This window comes from Actinia tenebrosa, unplaced genomic scaffold, assembly GCF_029948245.1.
Source record: "Actinia tenebrosa isolate PJP-AT-01 unplaced genomic scaffold, QUT_ActTen_1.0 PGA_scaffold11__36_contigs__length_13525064, whole genome shotgun sequence".
Taxonomy (NCBI): domain Eukaryota; kingdom Metazoa; phylum Cnidaria; class Anthozoa; order Actiniaria; family Actiniidae; genus Actinia; species Actinia tenebrosa.
Window position 1 is genome coordinate 11,586,882 of NW_028292571.1, and position 21,498 is coordinate 11,608,379.

Below are 21,498 nucleotides of genomic sequence, written 5' to 3' on the forward strand. Positions count from 1 at the left end.
ACATTTTGTGGCAACGGTCGAAAAATCGATTTCGCTCATATTCTAACCTTAGGTAGACCTTATTCTAACTAGAACCACTATGTAGTTTGTTTTTAAAAATATCGCTTATTTTACGAGAAAAACGAGGAAATTGATTTTTGCGGATTTCAGCCTTTTGACGGCGGAAAGAAATCGACTACTTCAGAGCCTTCGCGTCGCAAAGAAAAGTAATTCAGACATATAAAACCATTATAATCTTATCAATTGGTATCTAAACTTGTTTTAGGAAAATGTTCAGCTATCTCAGTTTCCTTTTTCAAGACGAAAAAAAATTTTTTTCGACCCATACATTTTACAATACCAAGAGTATAGAAAGTTTAAAAAAATATTTTGGTATGTGCTATATAAAATAATGGGCTAAAATTTGGGCTAGTTAAAGTTAAGATGCTATATAATCTTATTCCACTGAAATTTGGTTGGGTAAATTATTTATCGCGTAAATAAAAAGCTTGAAATTCTTAAAAAATTCAGCGATTTCTCTGTCGGCAAAGATCAGTCGATTTCAATAGTTCTGCACAAACAACGCAATAAATCCGAGTTTGTTCGTTTTTCGAGCAATAATCTAAAGCAAAAATACTTTAAAAGGCCTAAGTTATTATTTTTAAGATAACGAAGAATCTTTTGAGGCTCAGATTCAAACACGCTTTGCTATTCGCGACTGAGAAGTGGACTGAGTATTGTAAGCAAACTTGAATAACTAACAAAGTGTCTAACGATTACAGTAGGGATTGCTCACCATATTTTCGGATTACTTCAGACTATTCTGCTTTAACCGTTGAATATTATTTATAGTTAGGTGAAGAATAAGTAGTCGTTCTATTTTTCTTGCTCCTACCATGATAAATTGGGAAAGGAAGGTAATCTGAGATGTAAACATGTAATCCACAATGCATGCCGCTTAAAACAATACACGTCACCAGTGACACCAAACTGACAGTGACATCTGATTATAAGATATCGTCGTGTGTTTCATATTTTTGAGATGAATTTCCTAGGTAACTGAGGATAAACTAACAAACTTTACCTTCAAGAGAGACAGACTGTCTGACACTTCAAACGTGCTAATTAGCGAACGTTTCAAAATAAACGTGGAAATCGCTGTATTTTCCATAAGAGATGTTCAGGTTCTCGCACTGCAAATACAGGTGTTGACTAATTCTTGCAGGAGATGTAAGTATGGCTTCTTGCGTCTTGTCTTAATGTGAGACGTCTCAAGCTCGAAGGAGGCACAGATTTCCTGAAGCATTTGGATTGAAAAAGATGATAGCTTGGATTTGGATGCCATTTCGCAGATATTGTAATGATCAAACATGATTGGATGTTGTGCAGAAACCAGTTCCATTACTTCATTCATTACATGAAACGATTCTTTTTCTTTGTTTTCCTCATTTTTCTTCATTTCATCGTTGTCTTCGTCATCAGCTGAGCCTAGCTTCTTTTTTCTTGCCAAACGCGAGAAAAAGCCTGCAATTTGTTGCGACGTAAGATATTCATTCTTATTGAACATACTTGAGCCATCTTTGTTTTTGGCCCTTCTCATGGTCTGGGCCACAGCTGCAGGATTGGCCTTCCTTCCAGTTGATTCTCCGTTTTCAAAAATATCGGTTAGATAGTTTTTCTGTGCTTCATTAAATCTTCTTCGTTTTGCTGCTGATTTTAGTGCCCATCCTTTAGGAAGCACTTGATCATGATCTAGATTGACGGTAGTGTCCCCATCTATCTGAGGAACGTCAGTAGCACCATGCTCTAGCTTTGTAGCGTACATAATCATAGCTCTGTCATACAGAGTTTCATGCTCAAGAACATATTTGTGGCTTCCATAATCAATATGCTTTTCGAGAGAAGAATATCTCTGAAAAGACATAATACAGCCTTCTTCGGGGCAAAAGAATAACGCATTTTCGTCATCTCGACCAATTTTCGCGCCCTCACTATCTTCGTCTTGGTTATCTTCTGTTAAGTTGACATCATCATCATTATCATCATCGTCATCATCATCATCATCATTATCCTTAACTTTTTTTACCTTCTGCAGTGACTCAGCTTTAAGAGCGGGTTTTTTTGTCGGCATTTTTCTTGCTTTGATGGAAAGAAAGGTAACCTTTGATACTTCATAATCTGGAATCTTGTTGAGCTTTGGCAATTTGTTGGGCAGATTAAAGCTACTCCAAGGCATAAATTTGCCAGCACCAATTTCATAAGCCCTCCAAACTGTAATTCCTTCATTGCTGTAAGCGATGTTGTTAATAAAGCTCACACCTTCCCATTTTTCTGATAAGTCTGGAGAAGCTTGAGCGCCGCACAGTGTTACTCTTACCCCAGGGATTCCTCCAAATGACTCCATAGCACACTTCATTTGTTGAGCAGTATCTATATCATGTCCTGAGTTTAAATACTTCTTCATATGATTCTTGATAGTTGCAGCCTTTCTATCGCATGCGCCTTTGCCGCCCTGCGGGTCTGAGAAATCAATGCGCACTAGATTAAAGTCATTTTGTGATGCAACCTGATAAATGCCAAGGATTGTCGATGCAGAATGATAACATCCGGCATTATCTTGTCTGAGGTAAAGAGAGGTAATGTCAGAAGTGATGCTCTTAAGTTGCTGTAGAACGTCGTCAAAAATAGCCAGAACAGCAGGACTGTCCTGAATGCAGCTTTCAAATATATGTACAAACGTCAACATTTTCATTTCTCCTTCATCTGTTTTGGTCATGGCAACAGTTATGTGCCAGGGGATCCCGCGCTTACCAAACCAGTCTTGCTGGCTTTCTCGGAACTTTCTTGGCAAAAACTTCATTGCCCAGTCGGAAACTAAAAGCACTGCCTCCTTTCTTAAATCTTTAATAATTTCTTGCCTTGCTTGATCTTGATTAATTGATCGTAAAAGATGGGACTTCCAGGCCTCGATGTTCTGCGCGGACTGGGAGATCAAGAACTCCATTTCTCCTTTATCTTCCAAGGTGCATCTAGTGCTTTCTACTACGCATTTTATTTCTTTCAGAGTTACAGGAAATAAGTTACATCTATCGCATTTCAGGTCATGCTCGTGGTCACAGTCAACCATGTGGTCATCTTCACTTGGATAACTTAGGGCGTGCGTTCTGCAATGATCTGCAACTTTTGAGCTTTTGGTAACGTGAACCTTCAACAAAACATTATAACGATATTATGCATGTATTTCATGATGCTCATTGGTTTGGAGCTTGGGATTTTACTGCAGCGTGCGCTTTCAATAATGAATTGTTGCAGAATAACTGAAAGTGAACATTTAGTTTACCTTATAGTCGCCTTTGAAGTAACGCTTTGCTAGTTTGAGATTCTGCTTTATTTCCTTCGCCCAAGTAAGCCCATTCCCGTAAGTGTCTCCAAGCTTTTCAACCAACTCTTCAAGATCATCAAAGGCTTTTGCTCCAAGTGCTGAAAAGTTGTCTAAGCCCTGTAAAGATTTGCGTATTGAAGCTGAACATACGCTGAGAACTCTGCATAACGAACTACGACTCATTGGTTTGAAACCTGTCTCTTGACAATAGCTTTGGTACTGACAAATAATTTGCTCAGGTATCAAAGATCGTATAACATTTGGGATCCTGATTTCTGTTTGTGACGATAACTTAAGCGTTTTCTCGCCAAATGGCAAATCTTGTACAATATGTGAGCTGGTAATGAATATAATGAAGTGCTCAAGCTTTTCTGGTTGAACGTACATTCGCGTGTTCTTAGTGGAAGGTAAAACTGCCCCTCTGCCGTGGAGTAAAAGGTGGTGTCTTGCAAGATTGAAGCGATATCTTGTCAAACTAGGTATCCACCTGCGAAGCTCTTTAAAACTCAATTTGTCCGCCATGATGGATAATATCTGTCTGCGGGTGCTCCAAGAACTGCTGTTATTGTAGCATTCAGATAAAGCCTCCATAAGGGAGTTATCAACACTACATTTATTAGACTTCGTTTCTTTCAATGCAGAAAATAGCATTTCAGAATCTTCAGGAGCAATCTCCTTCAGGCATGCATCTACAACCTGTTGCGTTTTCCGGATATGAAAACGCTTTGTGCGCTCTGATGTTTGTTCCCATGGCAACGAAAGAGAATGACGAATAGAGCTAATGTCCCGTGAACAAAGGAAGGCATTCAATTTTTCTTTTGGGGAAGGAACAACCTCCATTTCTTCCACAGTGACGGATAAGTAAGAAGATTCGCTTGGTTGATACAGACTTGTAGGCGTGGAGAACTTTGGATTAAACGTCACCTCCTCCTTTTCGTCCTAAAATTATTTAACAGAAAAAATAATTTAAAAAAATATAAGAAAATGAACGCACTTCTAATTCTGATTTCATTTATCGGTAGAATACGTAAATTCCCGACCCACAAAAACATGTAAAATACGCATTAACGTTTTGTTGATTTTCAGAGTTTCCCACTTCCTCTCCCTTCCCTTCCCACTCCCCTTCCCATTTCCCGCTCCACACTTTTTCATATTATACCAATCCGCCGCCACTCGCGCCGCCTTTACTAATTTAATCTGATTACCAAACCGACTAACAAATAAACAAATATAAAATAACCAAGGGTTTTGAAAACAGCACTAACGCACAAAAATAATTTATTTTAGTAATAAAAGCATTCCTTCAGTTTTCAAGGAGAAAAGATATTTACCAGCGACAAATTACTTATTTGCTCAACAATCCTCTGTTCATCCAGTTCCTGTTTTTGGGAGGCGCTGGTGGTGACCGGAGTCTGTGGATCGGAGTCTTCGAGTTGTTTAAGAGTTTTTCTGCAATTTATGCACATTCCTACAAGTAAATGAAAGAAACATTTTTATTACTATAAAAGTATTTCATAGAAAGAAAAAATGCGCAAATCAAACCTCGAGGATCATTAGGAATGCAAACTTGTTACTGACCTGAACCTACTTGTAGGAATACGCCAGTCTTATTTAATATCATAGACGAATCGGATTTTCCTATTCCTCTTTCAAATCTCGGCCATTTTCCTTTGGTCTTTTGATGCTTAGATATTTCAACAGGTACTCTGCACCTTGTATTGCAACCTCTTGTCCATCCCAATCCTAATTTTGAACGATGGAATGGACATATTGACCACGTATCAACATCATTTGGACAAACAAATATGGCTGCCCGACTCAAGATCAAGTCAACTTCATTTTCGGGGCCAGAGAACGCAAAGGCGGTCTTGTGGTCGAAAATCTCCTTTCTGCAGGCCAATAAAGGGATTATGGTAGTATCTCGTTTCCTGTCCTTTGGATCGAACCCACAGCTTCCTCCAACCAAAGATTTAAAAGAGCAACTAGCTTCCATTTTATGTTTACAAGCACCTTAAGCAACAACACCAACTCGCATCTGAATTTTTGTTATTGTATTTCTATTCTATCTAGCAGTGGAAAACAACATGCATAACTAGAATCAGATGTCACTGTCAGTTTGGTGTCACTGGTGACGTGTATTGTTTTAAGCGGCATGCATTGTGGATTACATGTTTACATCTCGGATTACCGTCCTTTCCCAATTTATCATGGTAGGAGCAAGAAAAATAGAACGACTACTTATTCTTCACCTAACTATAAATAATATTCAACGGTTAAAGCAGAATAGTCTGAAGTAATCCGAAAATATGGTGAGCAATCCCTACTGTAATCGTTAGACACTTTGTTAGTTATTCAAGTTTGCTTACAATACTCAGTCCACTTCTCAGTCGCAAATAGCAAAGCGTGTTTGAATCTGAGCCTCAAAAGATTCTTCGTTATCTTAAAAATAATAACTTAGGCCTTTTAAAGTATTTTTGCTTTAGATTATTGCTCGAAAAACGAACAAACTCGGATTTATTGCGTTGTTTGTGCAGAACTATTGAAATCGACTGATCTTTGCCGACAGAGAAATCGCTGAATTTTTTAAGAATTTCAAGCTTTTTATTTACGCGATAAATAATTTACCCAACCAAATTTCAGTGGAATGAGATTATATAGCATCTTAACTTTAACTAGCCCAAATTTTAGCCCATTATTTTATATAGCACATACCAAAATATTTTTTTAAACTTTCTATACTCTTGGTATTGTAAAATGTATGGGTCAAAAAAATTTTTTTTTCGTCTTGAAAAAGGAAACTGAGATAGCTGAACATTTTCCTAAAACAAGTTTAGATACCAATTGATAAGATTATAATGGTTTTATATGTCTGAATTACTTTTCTTTGCGACGCGAAGGCTCTGAAGTAGTCGATTTCTTTCCGCCGTCAAAAGGCTGAAATCCGCAAAAATCAATTTCCTCGTTTTTCTCGTAAAATAAGCGATATTTTTAAAAACAAACTACATAGTGGTTCTAGTTAGAATAAGGTCTACCTAAGGTTAGAATATGAGCGAAATCGATTTTTCGACCGTTGCCACAAAATTTCAAAATTGTTCGATTTTTGCTGACATCCCCTCTTAATAGTCAATGCTCTCTCGAGACATTTCTGCGCTTCTTCATACTTGCCTAGATCATGGAGGTTCAATCCTAGATTACTCAATGTAGTAGCAAGTGTTGGATGATTTTGATCATACGCCATCTCTTCAATAGTCAAAGCTCTCTCGAGATATTTCTGCGATTCTTCGTACTTGCCCAGATCAATTAGGTTCAATCCTAGATTACTCAATGTAGTAGCAAGTGTTGGATGATTTTGATCATACGCCATCTCTTTAATAGTCAAAGCTCTCTCGAAATATTTCTGCGATTCTTCGTACTTGCCCAGATCAATTAGGTTCAATCCTAGATTACTCAATGAAGTAGCAAGTGTTGGATGATTTTGATCATACGTCATCTCTTGAATAGTCAATGCTCTCAAAAGACATTTCTGCGTTTCTTCATACTTGCCCAGATCTCGGTGGCTCGTTCCTGGATTAATCAATGTAGTAGCAAGTGTTGGATGATTTTGATCATACGCCATCTCTTCAATAGTCAATGCTCTCTCGAGAAATTCCTTTGCTTCTTCATGCTTGCTTAGATCGCGGAGGTTCGATCCTATATTAATCAATGTATTAGCAAGTGTTGGATGATTTTGATCATACCCCATCTCTTAAATAGTCAATGCTCTCTCGAGACATTTCTGCGCTTCTTCGTACTTTTCCAGATTAAAGAGAATCGATCCTAGATTACCCAATGTAGTAGCAAGTGTTGGATGATTTTGATCATACGCCATGTCTTGAATAGTCAATGATCTCAAAAGACATTCATGAGATTCTTTATACTTGTCCAGATCTCGGTGGCTCGATCCTAGATTACTCAATGTAGTAGCAAGTGTTGGATGATTTTAAACATACGCCATCTCTTCAATAGTCAATGCTCTCTAGTGACTTTTATGCGCTTCTTTATACTTGCCCAGATCACGGAGGTTCGATCCTACATTACTCAATGTAATAGCAAGTGTTGGATGATTTTAAACATACGCCATCTCTTGAATAATCAATGCTCTCAAAAGATATTTCTGCGCTTCTTCATACTTGCCCAGATCTCGGTGGCTCGTTCCTGGATTAATCAATGTAGTAGCAAGTGTTGGATGATTTTGATCATACGCCATCTCTTCAATAGTCAATGCTCTCTCGAGACATTTCTGTGCTTCTTCATGCTTGCTTAGATCGCGGAGGTTCGATCCTATATTAATCAATGTAGTCGCAAGTGTTGGATGATTTTGATCATACCCCATCTCTTGAATAGTCAATGCTCTCTCGAGACATTTCTGCGCTTCTTCGTACTTGACCAGATTAAAGAGAATCGATCCTAGATTACTCAATGTAGTAGCATGTGTTGGATGATTTTGATCATACGCCATGTCTTGAATAGTCAATGATCTCAAAAGACATTGATGAAATTCTTCATACTTGCCCAGATCTCGGTGGCTCGATCCTAGATTACTCAATGTAGTAGCAAGTGTTGGATGATTTTAAACATACGCCATCTCTTGAATAGTCAATGCTCTGTAGTGACATTTCTGCTCTTCTTTATACTTGCCCATATCACGGAGGTTCGATCCTAGATTACTTAATGTAATAGCAAGTGTTGGATGATTTTAAACATACGCCATCTCTTTAATAGTCAAAGCTCTCTCGAGATATTTCTGCGATTCTTCATACTTGACCAGATTAAAGAGAATCGATCCTAGATTACTCAATGTAGTAGCATGTGTTGTATGATTTTGATCATACGCCATCTCTTGAATAGTCAATGCTCTCTAGTGACATTTCTGCGCTTCTTTATACTTGCCCATATCACGAAGGTTCAATCCTAGATTAATCAATGTAGTAGCAAGTGTTGGATGATTTTGATCATACGCCATCTCTTTAATAGTCAAAGCTCTCTCGAGATATTTCTGCGATTCTTCATACTTGACCAGATGACGGAGAATCGATCCTAGATTACTCAATGTAGTAGCAAGTGTTGGATGATTTTGATCATACGCCATCTCTTTAATAGTCAATGCTCTTTCGAGACTTTTCTGTGATTCTTCGTACTTGCCCAGAAGACGGAGAATCGATCCTAGATTACTCAATGTAGTAGCAAGTGTTGGATGATTTTGATCATACGCCATCTCTTGATTAGTCAGTGCTCTCTCGAGACATTTCTGCGCTTCTTCAACCTTGCCCAGATCACGAAGGTTCAATCCTAGATTACTCAATGTAGTAGCAAGTGTTGGACGACTTTCATCATACGCCATCTCTGTAATAGTCAATGCTCTCTCGAGACAATTCTGTGCTTCTTCATGCTTGCCCAGATCGCTGAGGTTATATCCTAGATTACTCAATGTAGTAGCAAGTGTTGGATGATTTTGATCATACGCCATCTCTTGAATAGTCAATGGTCTCTCGAGACATTTCTGTGCTTCTTCATGCTTGCCTAGATCGCGGAGGTTCAATCCTAGATTACTCAATATAGTAGCAAGTGTTGGATGATTTTGATCATACGCCATTTCTTGAATAGTCAATGCTCTCTCGAGACACTTCTGCGCCTCTTCATACTTGCCCAGATCACGAAAGCTCAATCCTAGATTATTCAATGTAGTAGCAAGTGTTGGATGATTTTGATCCTACGCCATCTCTTTAATAGTCAATGCTCTCTCGAGATATTTCTGCGATTCTTCATACTTGCACATATCAAGGAGAATCGATCCTAGATTATTCAATGTAGTAGCAAGTGTTGGATGATTTTAATCATACGTCATCTCTTGAATAGTCAATGCTCTCAAAAGACATTTCTGCGTTTTTTCATACTTGCCCAGATCTCGGTGGCTCGTTCCTAGATTAATCAATGTAGTAGCAAGTGTTGGATGATTTTGATCATACGCCATCTCTTCAATAGTCAATGCTCTTTCGAGACATTTCTGCGCTTCTTCGTACTTTTCAGGATTAAAGAGAATCGATCCTAGATTACTCAATGTAGTAGCATGTGTTGGATGATTTTGATCATACGCCATGTCTTGAATAGTCAATGATCTCAAAAGACATTCATGAGATTCTTTATACTTGTCCAGATCTCGGTGGCTCGATCCTAGATTACTCAATGTAGTAGCAAGTGTTGGATGATTTTAAACATACGCCATCTCTTCAATAGTCAATGCTCTCTAGTGACTTTGATGCGCTTCTTTATACTTGCCCAGATCACGGAGGTTCGATCCTACATTACTCAAAGTAATAGCAAGTGTTGGAAGATTTTAAACATACGCCATCTCTTGAATAGTCAAAGCTCTCTCGAGATATTTCTGCGATTCTTCATACTTGCCCAGATGACGGAGAATCGATCCTAGATTACTCAATGTAGTAGCAAGTGTTGGATGATTTTGATCATACGCCATCTCTTTAATAGTCAATGCTCTCTCGAGACTTTTCTGTGATTCTTCGTACTTGCCCAGATTAAAGAGAATCGATCCTAGATTACTCAATGTAGTAGCAAGTGTTGGATGATTTTGATCATACGCCATCTCTTGAATAATCAATGCTCTCAAAAGACATTTCTGCGCTTCTTCATACTAGCCCAGATGACGGAGGTTCAATCCTAGATTAATCAATGTAGTAGCAAGTGTTGGATGATTTTGATCATACGCCATCTCTTTAATAGTCAAAGCTCTCTCGAGATATTTCTGCGATTCTTCGTACTTGCCCAGATCAATTAGGTTCAATCCTAGATTACTCAATGTAGTAGCAAGTGTTGGATGATTTTGATCATACGTCATCTCTTGAATAGTCAATGCTCTCAAAAGACATTTCTGTGCTTCTTCATGCTTGCTTAGATCGCGGAGGTTCGATCCTATATTAATCAATGTATTAGCAAGTGTTGGATGATTTTGATCATACCCCATCTCTTGAATAGTCAATGCTCTCTCGAGACATTTCTGCGCTTCTTCGTACGTGCCCAGATTAAAGAGAATCGATCCTAGATTACTCAATGTAGTAGCATGTGTTGGATGATTTTGATCATACGCCATGTCTTGAATAGTCAATGATCTCAAAAGACATTCATGAGATTCTTTATACTTGTCCAGATCTCGGTGGCTCGATCCTAGATTTACTCAATGTAGTAGCAAGTGTTGGATGATTTTAAACATACGCCATCTCTTGAATAGTCAATGCTCTCTAGTGACTTTTATGCGCTTCTTTATACTTGCCCAGATCACGGAGGTTCGATCCTAGCTTACTCAATGTAATAGCAAGTGTTGGATGATTTTAAATATACGCCATCTCTTGAATAGTCAAAGCTCTCTCGAGATATTTCTGCGATTCTTCATACTTGCCCAGATGACGGAGAATCGATCCTAGATTACTCAATGTAGTAGCAAGTGTTGGATGATTTTGATCATACGCCATCTCTTTAATAGTCAATGCTCTCTCGAGACTTTTCTGTGATTCTTCGTACTTGCCCAGATGACGGAGAATCGATCCTAGATTACTCAATGTAGTAGCAAGTGTTGGATGATTTTGATCATACGCCATCTCTTTAATAGTCAATGCCCTCTCGAGACTTTTCTGTGATTCTTCGTACTTGCCCAGATGACGGAGAATCGATCCTAGATTACTCAATGTAATAGCAAGTGTTGGATGATTTTGATCATACGCCATCTCCTCAATAGTCAATGCTCTCTCGAGACCTATCTGTGCTTCCTCATTATTGCCCAGATGACGGAGCTTCAATCCTAGATTACTCGATGTAGTAGAGAGTGTTGGATAATTTTTATCATACGCCATCTCTTGAATAGTCAATGCTCTCTCGAGACATTTGTGCGCTTCTTCATGCTTGTCCAGATCGCGGAGGTTCGATCCTAGATTATTCAATGTAGTAGTAAGTGTTGGATGATTTTGATCATAATCCATCTCTTGAAAAGTCAATGCTCTCTCGAGTCATTTCTGCGCTTCTTCATACTTGCCCAGATTAAAAAGAATCGATCCTAGATTACTCGATGTAGTAGAGAGTGTTGGATGATTTTGATCATACGCCATGTCTTGAATAGTCAATGATCTCTAGTGACATTTCTGCGCTTCTTCATACTTGCCCAGATCACGGAGGTCCGATCCTACATTACTCAATGTAATAGCAAGTGTTGGATGATTTTAAACATACGCCATCTCTTCAATAGTCAATGCTCTCTCGAGACATTTCGGTGCTTCTTCATGCTTGCTTAGATCGCGGAGGTTCGATCCTAGATTACTCAATGTAGTAGCAAGTGTTGGATGATTTTGATCATACGCCATCTTTGGAATAATCAATGCTCTCAAAAGACATTTCTGCGCTTCTTCATACTAGCCCAGATGACGGAGGTTCAATCCTAGATTAATCAATGTAGTAGCAAGTGTTGGATGATTTTGATCATACGCCATCTCTTTAATAGTCAAAGCTCTCTCGAGATATTTCTGCGATTCTTCGTACTTGCCCAGATCAATTAGGTTCGATCCTAGCTTACTCAATGTAGTAGCAAGTGTTGGATGATTTTGATCATACGTCATCTCTTGAATAGTCAATGCTCTCAAAAGACATTTCTGCGATTCTTCATACTTGCCCAGATCTCGGTGGCTCGATCCTGGATTAATCAATGTAGTAGCAAGTGTTGGATGATTTTGATCATACGCCATCTTTTCAATAGTCAATGCTCTCTCGAGACTTTTCTGTGATTCTTCGTACTTGCCCAGATGACGGAGAATCGATCCTAGATTACTCAATGTAGTAGCAAGTGTTGGATGATTTTGATCATACGCCATCTCTTTAATAGTCAATGCCCTCTCGAGACTTTTCTGTTATTCTTCGTACTTGCCCAGATGACGGAGTTTCGATCCTAGATTACTCAATGTATTAGCAAGTGTTGGATGATTTTGATCATACGCCATCTCCTGAATAGTCAATGCTCTCTCGCGACCTATCTGTGCTTCCTCATTATTGCCCAGATGACGGAGCTTCAATCCTAGATTACTCGATGTAGTAGAGAGTGTTGGATGATTTTTATCATACGCCATCTCTTGAATAGTCAATGCTCTCTCGAGACATTTGTGCGCTTCTTCATGCTTGTCCAGATCGCGGAGGTTCGATCCTAGATTATTCAATGTAGTAGTAAGTGTTGGATGATTTTGATCATAATCCATCTCTTGAAAAGTCAATGCTCTCTCGAGACATTTCTGCGCTTCTTCATACTTGCCCAGATTAAAAAGAATCGATCCTAGATTACTCGATGTAGTAGAGAGTGTTGGATGATTTTGATCATACGCCATGTCTTGAATAGTCAATGATCTCTAGTGACATTTCTGCGCTTCTTCATACTTGCCAAGATCACGGAGGTCCGATCCTACATTACTCAATGTAATAGCAAGTGTTGGATGATTTTAAACATACGCCATCTCTTCAATAGTCAATGCTCTCTCGAGACAATTCTGGGCTTCTTCATACTTGCAAAGATCACGGAGGTTCGATCCTAGCTTAATCAATGTAGTAGCAAGTGTTGGATGATTTTGATCATACGCCATCTCTTGAATAGTCAATGCTCTCTCGAGACATTTCTGTGCTTCTTCATGCTTGCCTAGATCGCGGAGGTTCAATCCTAGATTACTCAATATAGTAGCAAGTGTTGGATGATTTTGATCATACGCCATCTCTTGATTAGTCAATGCTCTCTCCAGACACTTCTGCGCTTCTTCATACTTGCCCAGATCACGAAAGCTCAATCCTAGATTACTCGATGTAGTAGCAAGTGTTGGATGATTTTGATCATACGCCATCTCTTGAATAGTCAATGCTCTCTCGAGTAATTTCTGCGATTCTTCATACTTGCACATATCAAGGAGAATCGATCCTAGATTACTCAATGTAGTAGCAAGTGTTGGATGATTTTGATCATACGCCATCTCTTGAATAATCAATGCTCTCAAAAGACATTTCTGCGCTTCTTCATACTAGCCCAGATGACGGAGGTTCAATCCTAGATTAATCAATGTAGTAGCAAGTGTTGGATGATTTTGATCATACGCCATCTCTTTAATAGTCAAAGCTCTCTCGAGATATTTCTGCGATTCTTCGTACTTGCCCAGATCAATTAGGTTCAATCCTAGATTACTCAATGTAGTAGCAAGTGTTGGATGATTTTAATCATACGTCATCTCTTGAATAGTCAATGCTCTCAAAAGACATTTCTGCGTTTCTTCATACTTGCCCAGATCTCGGTGGCTCGTTCCTGGATTAATCAATGTAGTAGCAAGTGTTGGATGATTTTGATCATACGCCATCTCTTCAATAGTCAATGCTCTCTCGAGACATTTCTGCGCTTCTTCGTACTTTTCCAGATTAAAGAGAATCGATCCTAGATTACTCAATGTAGTAGCATGTGTTGGATGATTTTGATCATACGCCATGTCTTGAATAGTCAATGATCTCAAAAGACATTCATGAGATTCTTTATACTTGTCCAGATCTCGGTGGCTCGATCCTAGATTACTCAATGTAGTAGCAAGTGTTCGATGATTTTAAACATACGCCATCTCTTGAATAGTCAATGCTCTCTAGTGACTTTTATGCGCTTCTTTATACTTGCCCAGATCACGGAGGTTCGATCCTACATTACTCAAAGTAATAGCAAGTGTTGGATGATTTTAAACATACGCCATCTCTTGAATAGTCAAAGCTCTCTCGAGATATTTCTGCGATTCTTCATACTTGCCCAGATGACGGAGAATCGATCCTAGATTACTCAATGTAGTAGCAAGTGTTGGATAATTTTGATCATACGCCATCTCTTGAATAGTCAGTGCTCTCTCGAGACATTTCTGCGCTTCTTCAAACTTGCCCAGATCACGAAGGTTCAATCCTAGATTACTCAATGTAGTAGCAAGTGTTGGACGACTTTGATCATACGCCATCTCTTTAATAATCAATGCCCTCTCGAGAAAATTCTGTGCTTCTTCATGCTTGCCCAGATCGCTGAGGTTCAATCCTAGATTACTCAATGTAGTAGCAAGTGTTGGATGAATTTGATCATACGCCATCTCTTGAATAGTCAATGGTCTCTCGAGACATTTCTGTGCTTCTTCATGCTTGCCTAGATCGCGGAGGTTCAATCCTAGATTACTCAATATAGTAGCAAGTGTTGGATGATTTTGATCATACGCCATCTCTTGAATAGTCAATGCTCTCTCGAGACACTTCTGCGATTCTTCGTTCTTGCCCAGATCAATTAGGTTCAATCCTAGATTACTCAATGTAGTAGCAAGTGTTGGATGATTTTAAACATACGCCATCTCTTGAATAGTCAATGCTCTCTAGTGACTTTAATGCGCTTCTTTATACTTGCCCAGATCACGGAGGTTCGATCCTAGCTTACTCAATGTAATAGCAAGTGTTGGATGATTTTAAATATACGCCATCTCTTGAATAGTCAAAGCTCTCTCGAGATATTTCTGCGATTCTTCATACTTGCCCAGATGACGGAGAATCGATCCTAGATTACTCAATGTAGTAGCAAGTCTTCGATGATTTTGATCATACGCCATCTCTTTAATAGTCAATGCTCTCTCGAGACTTTTCTGTGATTCTTCGTACTTGCCCAGATGACGGAGAATCGATCCTAGATTACTCAATGTAGTAGCAAGTGTTGGATGATTTTGATCATACGCCATCTCTTTAATAGTCAATGCCCTCTCGAGACTTTTCTGTTATTCTTCGTACTTGCCCAGATGACGGAGAATCGATCCTAGATTACTCAATGTAATAGCAAGTGTTGGATGATTTTGATCATACGCCATCTCCTGAATAGTCAATGCTCTCTCGAGACCTATCTGTGCTTCCTCATTATTGCCCAGATGACGGAGCTTCAATCCTAGATTACTCGATGTAGTAGAGAGTGTTGGATGATTTTTATCATACGCCATCTCTTGAATAGTCAATGCTCTCTAGAGACATTTGTGCGCTTCTTCATGCTTGTCCAGATCGCGGAGGTTCGATCCTAGATTATTCAATGTAGTAGAAAGTGTTAGATGATTTTGATCATAATCCATCTCTTGAAAAGTCAATGCTCTCTCGAGACATTTCTGCGCTTCTTCATACTTGCCCAGATTAAAAAGAATCGATCCTAGATTACTCGATGTAGTAGAGAGTGTTGGATGATTTTGATCATACGCCATGTCTTGAATAGTCAATGATCTCTAGTGACATTTCTGCGCTTCTTCATACTTGCCAAGATCACGGAGGTCCGATCCTACATTACTCAATGTAATAGCAAGTGTTGGATGATTTTAAACATACGCCATCTCTTCAATAGTCAATGCTCTCTCGAGACAATTCTGTGCTTCTTCATGCTTGCTTAGATCGCGGAGGTTCGATCCTATCTTAATCAATGTAGTAGCAAGTGTTGGATGATTTTGATCATACGCCATCTCTTGAATAGTCAATGCTCTCTCGAGACATTTCTGTGCTTCTTCATGCTTGCCTAGATCGCGGAAGTTCAATCCTAGATTACTCAATATAGTAGCAAGTGTTGGATGATTTTGATCATACGCCATCTCTTGATTAGTCAATGCTCTCTCGAGACACTTCTGCGCTTCTTCATACTTGCCCAGATCACGAAAGCTCAATCCTAGATTATTCAATGTAGTAGCAAGTGTTGGATGATTTTGATCATACGCCATCTCTTGAATAGTCAATGCTCTCTCGAGATATTTCTGCGATTCTTCATACTTGCACATATCAAGGAGAATCGATCCTAGATTACTCAATGTAGTAGCAAGTGTTGGATGATTTTGATCATACGCCATCTCTTGAATAATCAATGCTCTCAACAGACATTTCTGCGCTTCTTCATACTAGCCCAGATGACGGAGGTTCAATCCTAGATTAATCAATGTAGTAGCAAGTGTTGGATGATTTTGATCATACGCCATCTCTTTAATAGTCAAAGCTCTCTCGAGATATTTCTGCGATTCTTCGTACTTGCCCAGATCAATTAGGTTCAATCCTAGATTACTCAATGTAGTAGCAAGTGTTGGATGATTTTAATCATACGTCATCTCTTGAATAGTCAATGCTCTCAAAAGACATTTCTGCGTTTCTTCATACTTGCCCAGATCTCGGTGGCTCGTTCCTGGATTAATCAATGTAGTAGCAAGTGTTGGATGATTTTGATCATACGCCATCTCTTCAATAGTCAATGCTCTCTCGAGACATTTCTGCGCTTCTTCGTACTTTTCCAGATTAAAGAGAATCGATCCTAGATTACTCAATGTAGTAGCATGTGTTGGATGATTTTGATCATACGCCATGTCTTGAATAGTCAATGATCTCAAAAGACATTCATGAGATTCTTTATACTTGTCCAGATCTCGGTGGCTCGATCCTAGATTACTCAATGTAGTAGCAAGTGTTGGATGATTTTAAACATACGCCATCTCTTCAATAGTCAATGCTCTCTAGTGACTTTGATGCGCTTCTTTATACTTGCCCAGATCACGGAGGTTCGATCCTACATTACTCAAAGTAATAGCAAGTGTTGGATGATTTTAAACATACGCCATCTCTTGAATAGTCAAAGCTCTCTCGAGATATTTCTGCGATTCTTCATACTTGCCCAGATCACGGAGAATCGATCCTAGATTACTCAATGTAGTAGCAAGTGTTGGATGATTTTGATCATACGCCATCTCTTGAATAGTCAGTGCTCTCTCGAGACATTTCTGCGCTTCTTCAACCTTGCCCAGATCACGAAGGTTCAATCCTAGATTACTCAATGTAGTAGCAAGTGTTGGACGACTTTGATCATACGCCATCTCTTTAATAATCAATGCTCTCTCGAGACAATTCTGTGCTTCTTCATGCTTGCCCAGATCGCTGAGGTTCAATCCTAGATTACTCAATGTAGTAGCAAGTGTTGGATGATTTTGATCATACCCCATCTCTTGAATAGTCAATGCTCTCTCGAGACATTTCTGTGCTTCTTCATGCTTGCCTAGATCGCGGAGGTTCAATCCTAGATTACTCAATATAGTAGCAAGTGTTGGATGATTTTGATCATACGCCATCTCTTGAATAGTCAATGCTCTCTCGAGACACTTCTGCGCTTCTTCATACTTGCCCAGATCACGAAAGCTCAATCCTAGATTATTCAATGTAGTAGCAAGTGTTGGATGATTTTGATCATACGCCATCTCTTTAGTAGTCAATGCTCTCTCGAGATATTTCTGCGATTCTTCATACTTGCACATATCAAGGAGAATCGATCCTAGATTACTCAATGTAGTAGCAAGTGTTGGATGATTTTGATCATACGCCATCTCTTGAATAATCAATGCTCTCAAAAGACATTTCTGCGCTTCTTCATACTAGCCCAGATGACGGAGGTTCAATCCTAGATTAATCAATGTAGTAGCAAGTGTTGGATGATTTTGATCATACGCCATCTCTTTAATAGTCAAAGCTCTCTCGAGATATTTCTGCGATTCTTCGTACTTGCCCAGATCAATTAGGTTCAATCCTAGATTACTCAATGTAGTAGCAAGTGTTGGATGATTTTGATCATACGTCATCTCTTGAATAGTCAATGCTCTCAAAAGACATTTCTGCGTTTCTTCATACTTGCCCAGATCTCGGTGGCTCGTTCCTGGATTAATCAATGTAGTAGCAAGTGTTGGATGATTTTGATCATACGCCATCTTTTCAATAGTCAATGCTCTCTCGAGACATTTCTGTGCTTCTTCATGCTTGCTTAGATCGCGGAGGTTCGATCCTATATTAATCAATGTATTAGCAAGTGTTGGATGATTTTGATCATAACCCATCTCTTGAATAGTCAATGCTCTCTCGAGACATTTCTGCGCTTCTTCGTACTTGCCCAGATTAAAGAGAATCGATCCTAGATTACTCAATGTAGTAGCATGTGTTGGATGATTTTGATCATACGCCATGTCTTGAATAGTCAATGATCTCCAAAGACATTCATGAGATTCTTTATACTTGTCCAGATCTCGGTGGCTCGATCCTAGATTACTCAATGTAGTAGCAAGTGTTGGATGATTTTAAACATACGCCATCTCTTGAATAGTCAATGCTCTCTAGTGACTTTTATGCGCTTCTTTATACTTGCCCAGATAACGGAGGTTCGATCCTAGCTTACTCAATGTAATAGCAAGTGTTGGATGATTTTAAATATACGCCATCTCTTGAATAGTCAAAGCTCTCTCGAGATATTTCTGCGATTCTTCATACTTGCCCAGATGACGGAGAATCGATCCTAGATTACTCAATGTAGTAGCAAGTGTTGGATGATTTTGATCATACGCCATCTCCTCAATAGTCAATGCTCTCTCCAGACATTTCTGTGCTTCTTCATACGTGCCCAGATGACGGAGAATCGATCCTAGATTACTCAATGTAGTAGCAAGTGTTGGATGATTTTGATCATACGCCATCTCTTTAATAGTCAATGCCCTCTCGAGACTTTTCTGTGATTCTTCGTACTTGCCCAGATGACGGAGAATCGATCCTAGATTACTCAATGTAATAGCAAGTGTTGGATGATTTTGATCATACGCCATCTCCTCAATAGTCAATGCTCTCTCGAGACCTATCTGTGCTTCCTCATTATTGCCCAGATGACGGAGCTTCAATCCTAGATTACTCGATGTAGTAGAGAGTGTTGGATGATTTTTATCATACGCCATCTCTTGAATAGTCAATGCTCTCTCGAGACATTTGTGCGCTTCTTCATGCTTGTCCAGATCGCGGAGGTTCGATCCTAGATTATTCAATGTAGTAGTAAGTGTTGGATGATTTTGATCATACCCCATCTCTTGAATAGTCAATGCTCTCTCGAGACATTTCTGCGATTCTTCATACTTGCACATATCAAGGAGAATCGATCCTAGATTACTCAATGTAGTAGCAAGTGTTGGATGATTTTGATCATACCCCATCTCTTGAATAATCAATGCTCTCAAAAGACATTTCTGCGCTTCTTCAACCTTGCCCAGATGACGGAGGTTCAATCCTAGATTAATCAATGTAGTAGCAAGTGTTGGATGATTTTGATCATACGCCATCTCTTTAATAGTCAAAGCTCTCTCGAGATATTTCTGCGATTCTTCGTACTTGCCCAGATCAATTAGGTTCAATCCTAGATTACTCAATGTAGTAGCAAGTGTTGGATGATTTTGATCATACGTCATCTCTTGAATAGTCAATGCTCTCAAAAGACATTTCTGCGTTTCTTCATACTTGCCCAGATCTCGGTGGCTCGTTCCTGGATTAATCAATGTAGAAGCAAGTGTTGGATGATTTTGATCATACGCCATCTTTTCAATAGTCAATGCTCTCTCGAGACATTTCTGTGCTTCTTCATGCTTGCTTAGATCGCGGAGGTTCGATCCTATATTAATCAATGTATTAGCAAGTGTTGGATGATTTTGATCATACCCCATCTCTTGAATAGTCAATGATCTCTAGTGACATTTCTGCGCTTCTTCATACTTGCCCAGATCACGGAGGTCCGATCCTACATTACTCAATGTAATAGCAAGTGTTGGATGATTTTAAACATACGCCATCTCTTCAATAGTCAATGCTCTCTCGAGACATTTCTGTGCTTCTTCATGCTTGCTTAGATCGCGGAGGTTCGATCCTATCTTATTCAATGTAGTAGCAAGTGTTGGATGATTTTGATCATACCCCATCTCTTGAATAGTCAATGCTCTCTCGAGACATTTCTGCGCTTCTTCGTACTTGACCAGATTAAAGAGAATCGATCCTAGATTACTCAATTTAGTAGCATGTGTTGGATGATTTTGATCATACGCCATGTCTTGAATAGTCAATGATCTCAAAAGACATTGATGAGATTCTTCATACTTGCCCAGATCTCGGTGGCTCGATCCTAGATTACTCAATGTAGTAGCAAGTGTTGGATGATTTTAAACATACGCCATCTCTTGAATAGTCAATGCTCTCTAGTGACATTTCTGCGCTTCTTTATACTTGCCCATATCACGGAGGTTCGATTCTAGATTACTTAATGTAATAGCAAGTGTTGGATGATTTTAAACATACGCCATCTCTTTAATAGTCAAAGCTCTCTCGAGATATTTCTGCGATTCTTCATACTTGCCCAGATGACGGAGAATCGATCCTAGATTACTCAATGTAGTAGCAAGTGTTGGATGATTTTGATCATACGCCATCTCTTTAATAGTTAATGCTCTCTCGAGACTTTTCTGTGATTCTTCGTACTTGCCCAGATGACGGAGAATCGAACCTAGATTACTCAATGTCGTAGCAAGTGTTGGATGATTTTGATCATACGCCATCTCTTGAATAGTCAGTGCTCTCTCGAGACATTTCTGCGCTTCTTCAACCTTGCCCAGATCACGAAGGTTCAATCCTAGATTGCTCAATGTATTAGCAAGTGTTGGACGACTTTGATCATACGCCATCTCTTTAATAGTCAATGCTCTCTCGAGATAATTCTGTGCTTCTTCATGCTTGCCCAGATCGCTGAGGTTCAATCCTAGATTACTCAATGTAGTAGCAAGTGTTGGAATTTTGATCATACGCCATCTCTTGAATAGTCAATGGTCTCTCGAGACATTTCTGTGCTTCTTCATGCTTGCCTAGATCGCGGAGGTTCAATCCTAGATTACTCAATATAGTAGCAAGTGTTGGATGATTTTGATCATACGCCATCTCTTGAATAGTCAATGCTCTCTCGAGACACTTCTGTGCTTCTTCATACTTGCCCAGATCTCGAAAGCTCAATCCTAGATTATTCAATGTAGTAGCAAGTGTTGGATGATTTTGATCATACGCCATCTCTTTAATAGTCAATGCTCTCTCGAGATATTTCTGCGATTCTTCATACTTGCACATATCAAGGAGAATCGATCCTAGATTACTCAATGTAGTAGCAAGTGTTGGATGATTTTGATCATACGCCATCTCTTGAATAATCAATGCTCTCAAAAGACATT

General features: G+C 39.2%; 1 protein-coding gene and 1 pseudogene across 2 annotated transcripts in view; one reads left to right on the plus strand and one right to left on the minus strand.

Annotated features, from left to right (window-relative positions):
* The window catches only part of LOC148912569 (uncharacterized), a 74,017-nt pseudogene that overhangs the window by 24,164 nt on the left and 28,355 nt on the right, over positions 1-21,498 (plus strand). The window lies entirely within an intron of this gene.
* LOC148912571 (uncharacterized) lies at positions 776-5,378 on the minus strand. Its single transcript, XM_089027289.1, has 4 exons — positions 4,940-5,378; positions 4,693-4,829; positions 3,320-4,300; positions 776-3,184 (listed from the first exon to the last, which is right to left on the minus strand). Exons 1-4 carry the CDS (start codon positions 5,352-5,354, stop codon positions 1,160-1,162), a joined length of 3,558 nt encoding a protein of 1,185 aa, XP_088883415.1. The 5' UTR covers positions 5,355-5,378; the 3' UTR covers positions 776-1,159.

Bases quoted from the DNA above. Each gene is read 5' to 3' on its own strand.
- LOC148912571 (XM_089027289.1), bottom strand. From the start codon at position 5,354: ATGGAAGCTAGTTGCTCTTTTAAATCTTTGGTTGGAGGAAGCTGTGGG. The intron at 4,830-4,939 runs GTCAGTAACAAG...ATTTACTTGTAG, and splicing joins ATTCCTACAAGTAGGTTCAG to GAATGTGCATAAATTGCAGA. The intron at 3,185-3,319 runs GTAAACTAAATG...GTTTTGTTGAAG, and splicing joins ACTTCAAAGGCGACTATAAG to GTTCACGTTACCAAAAGCTC.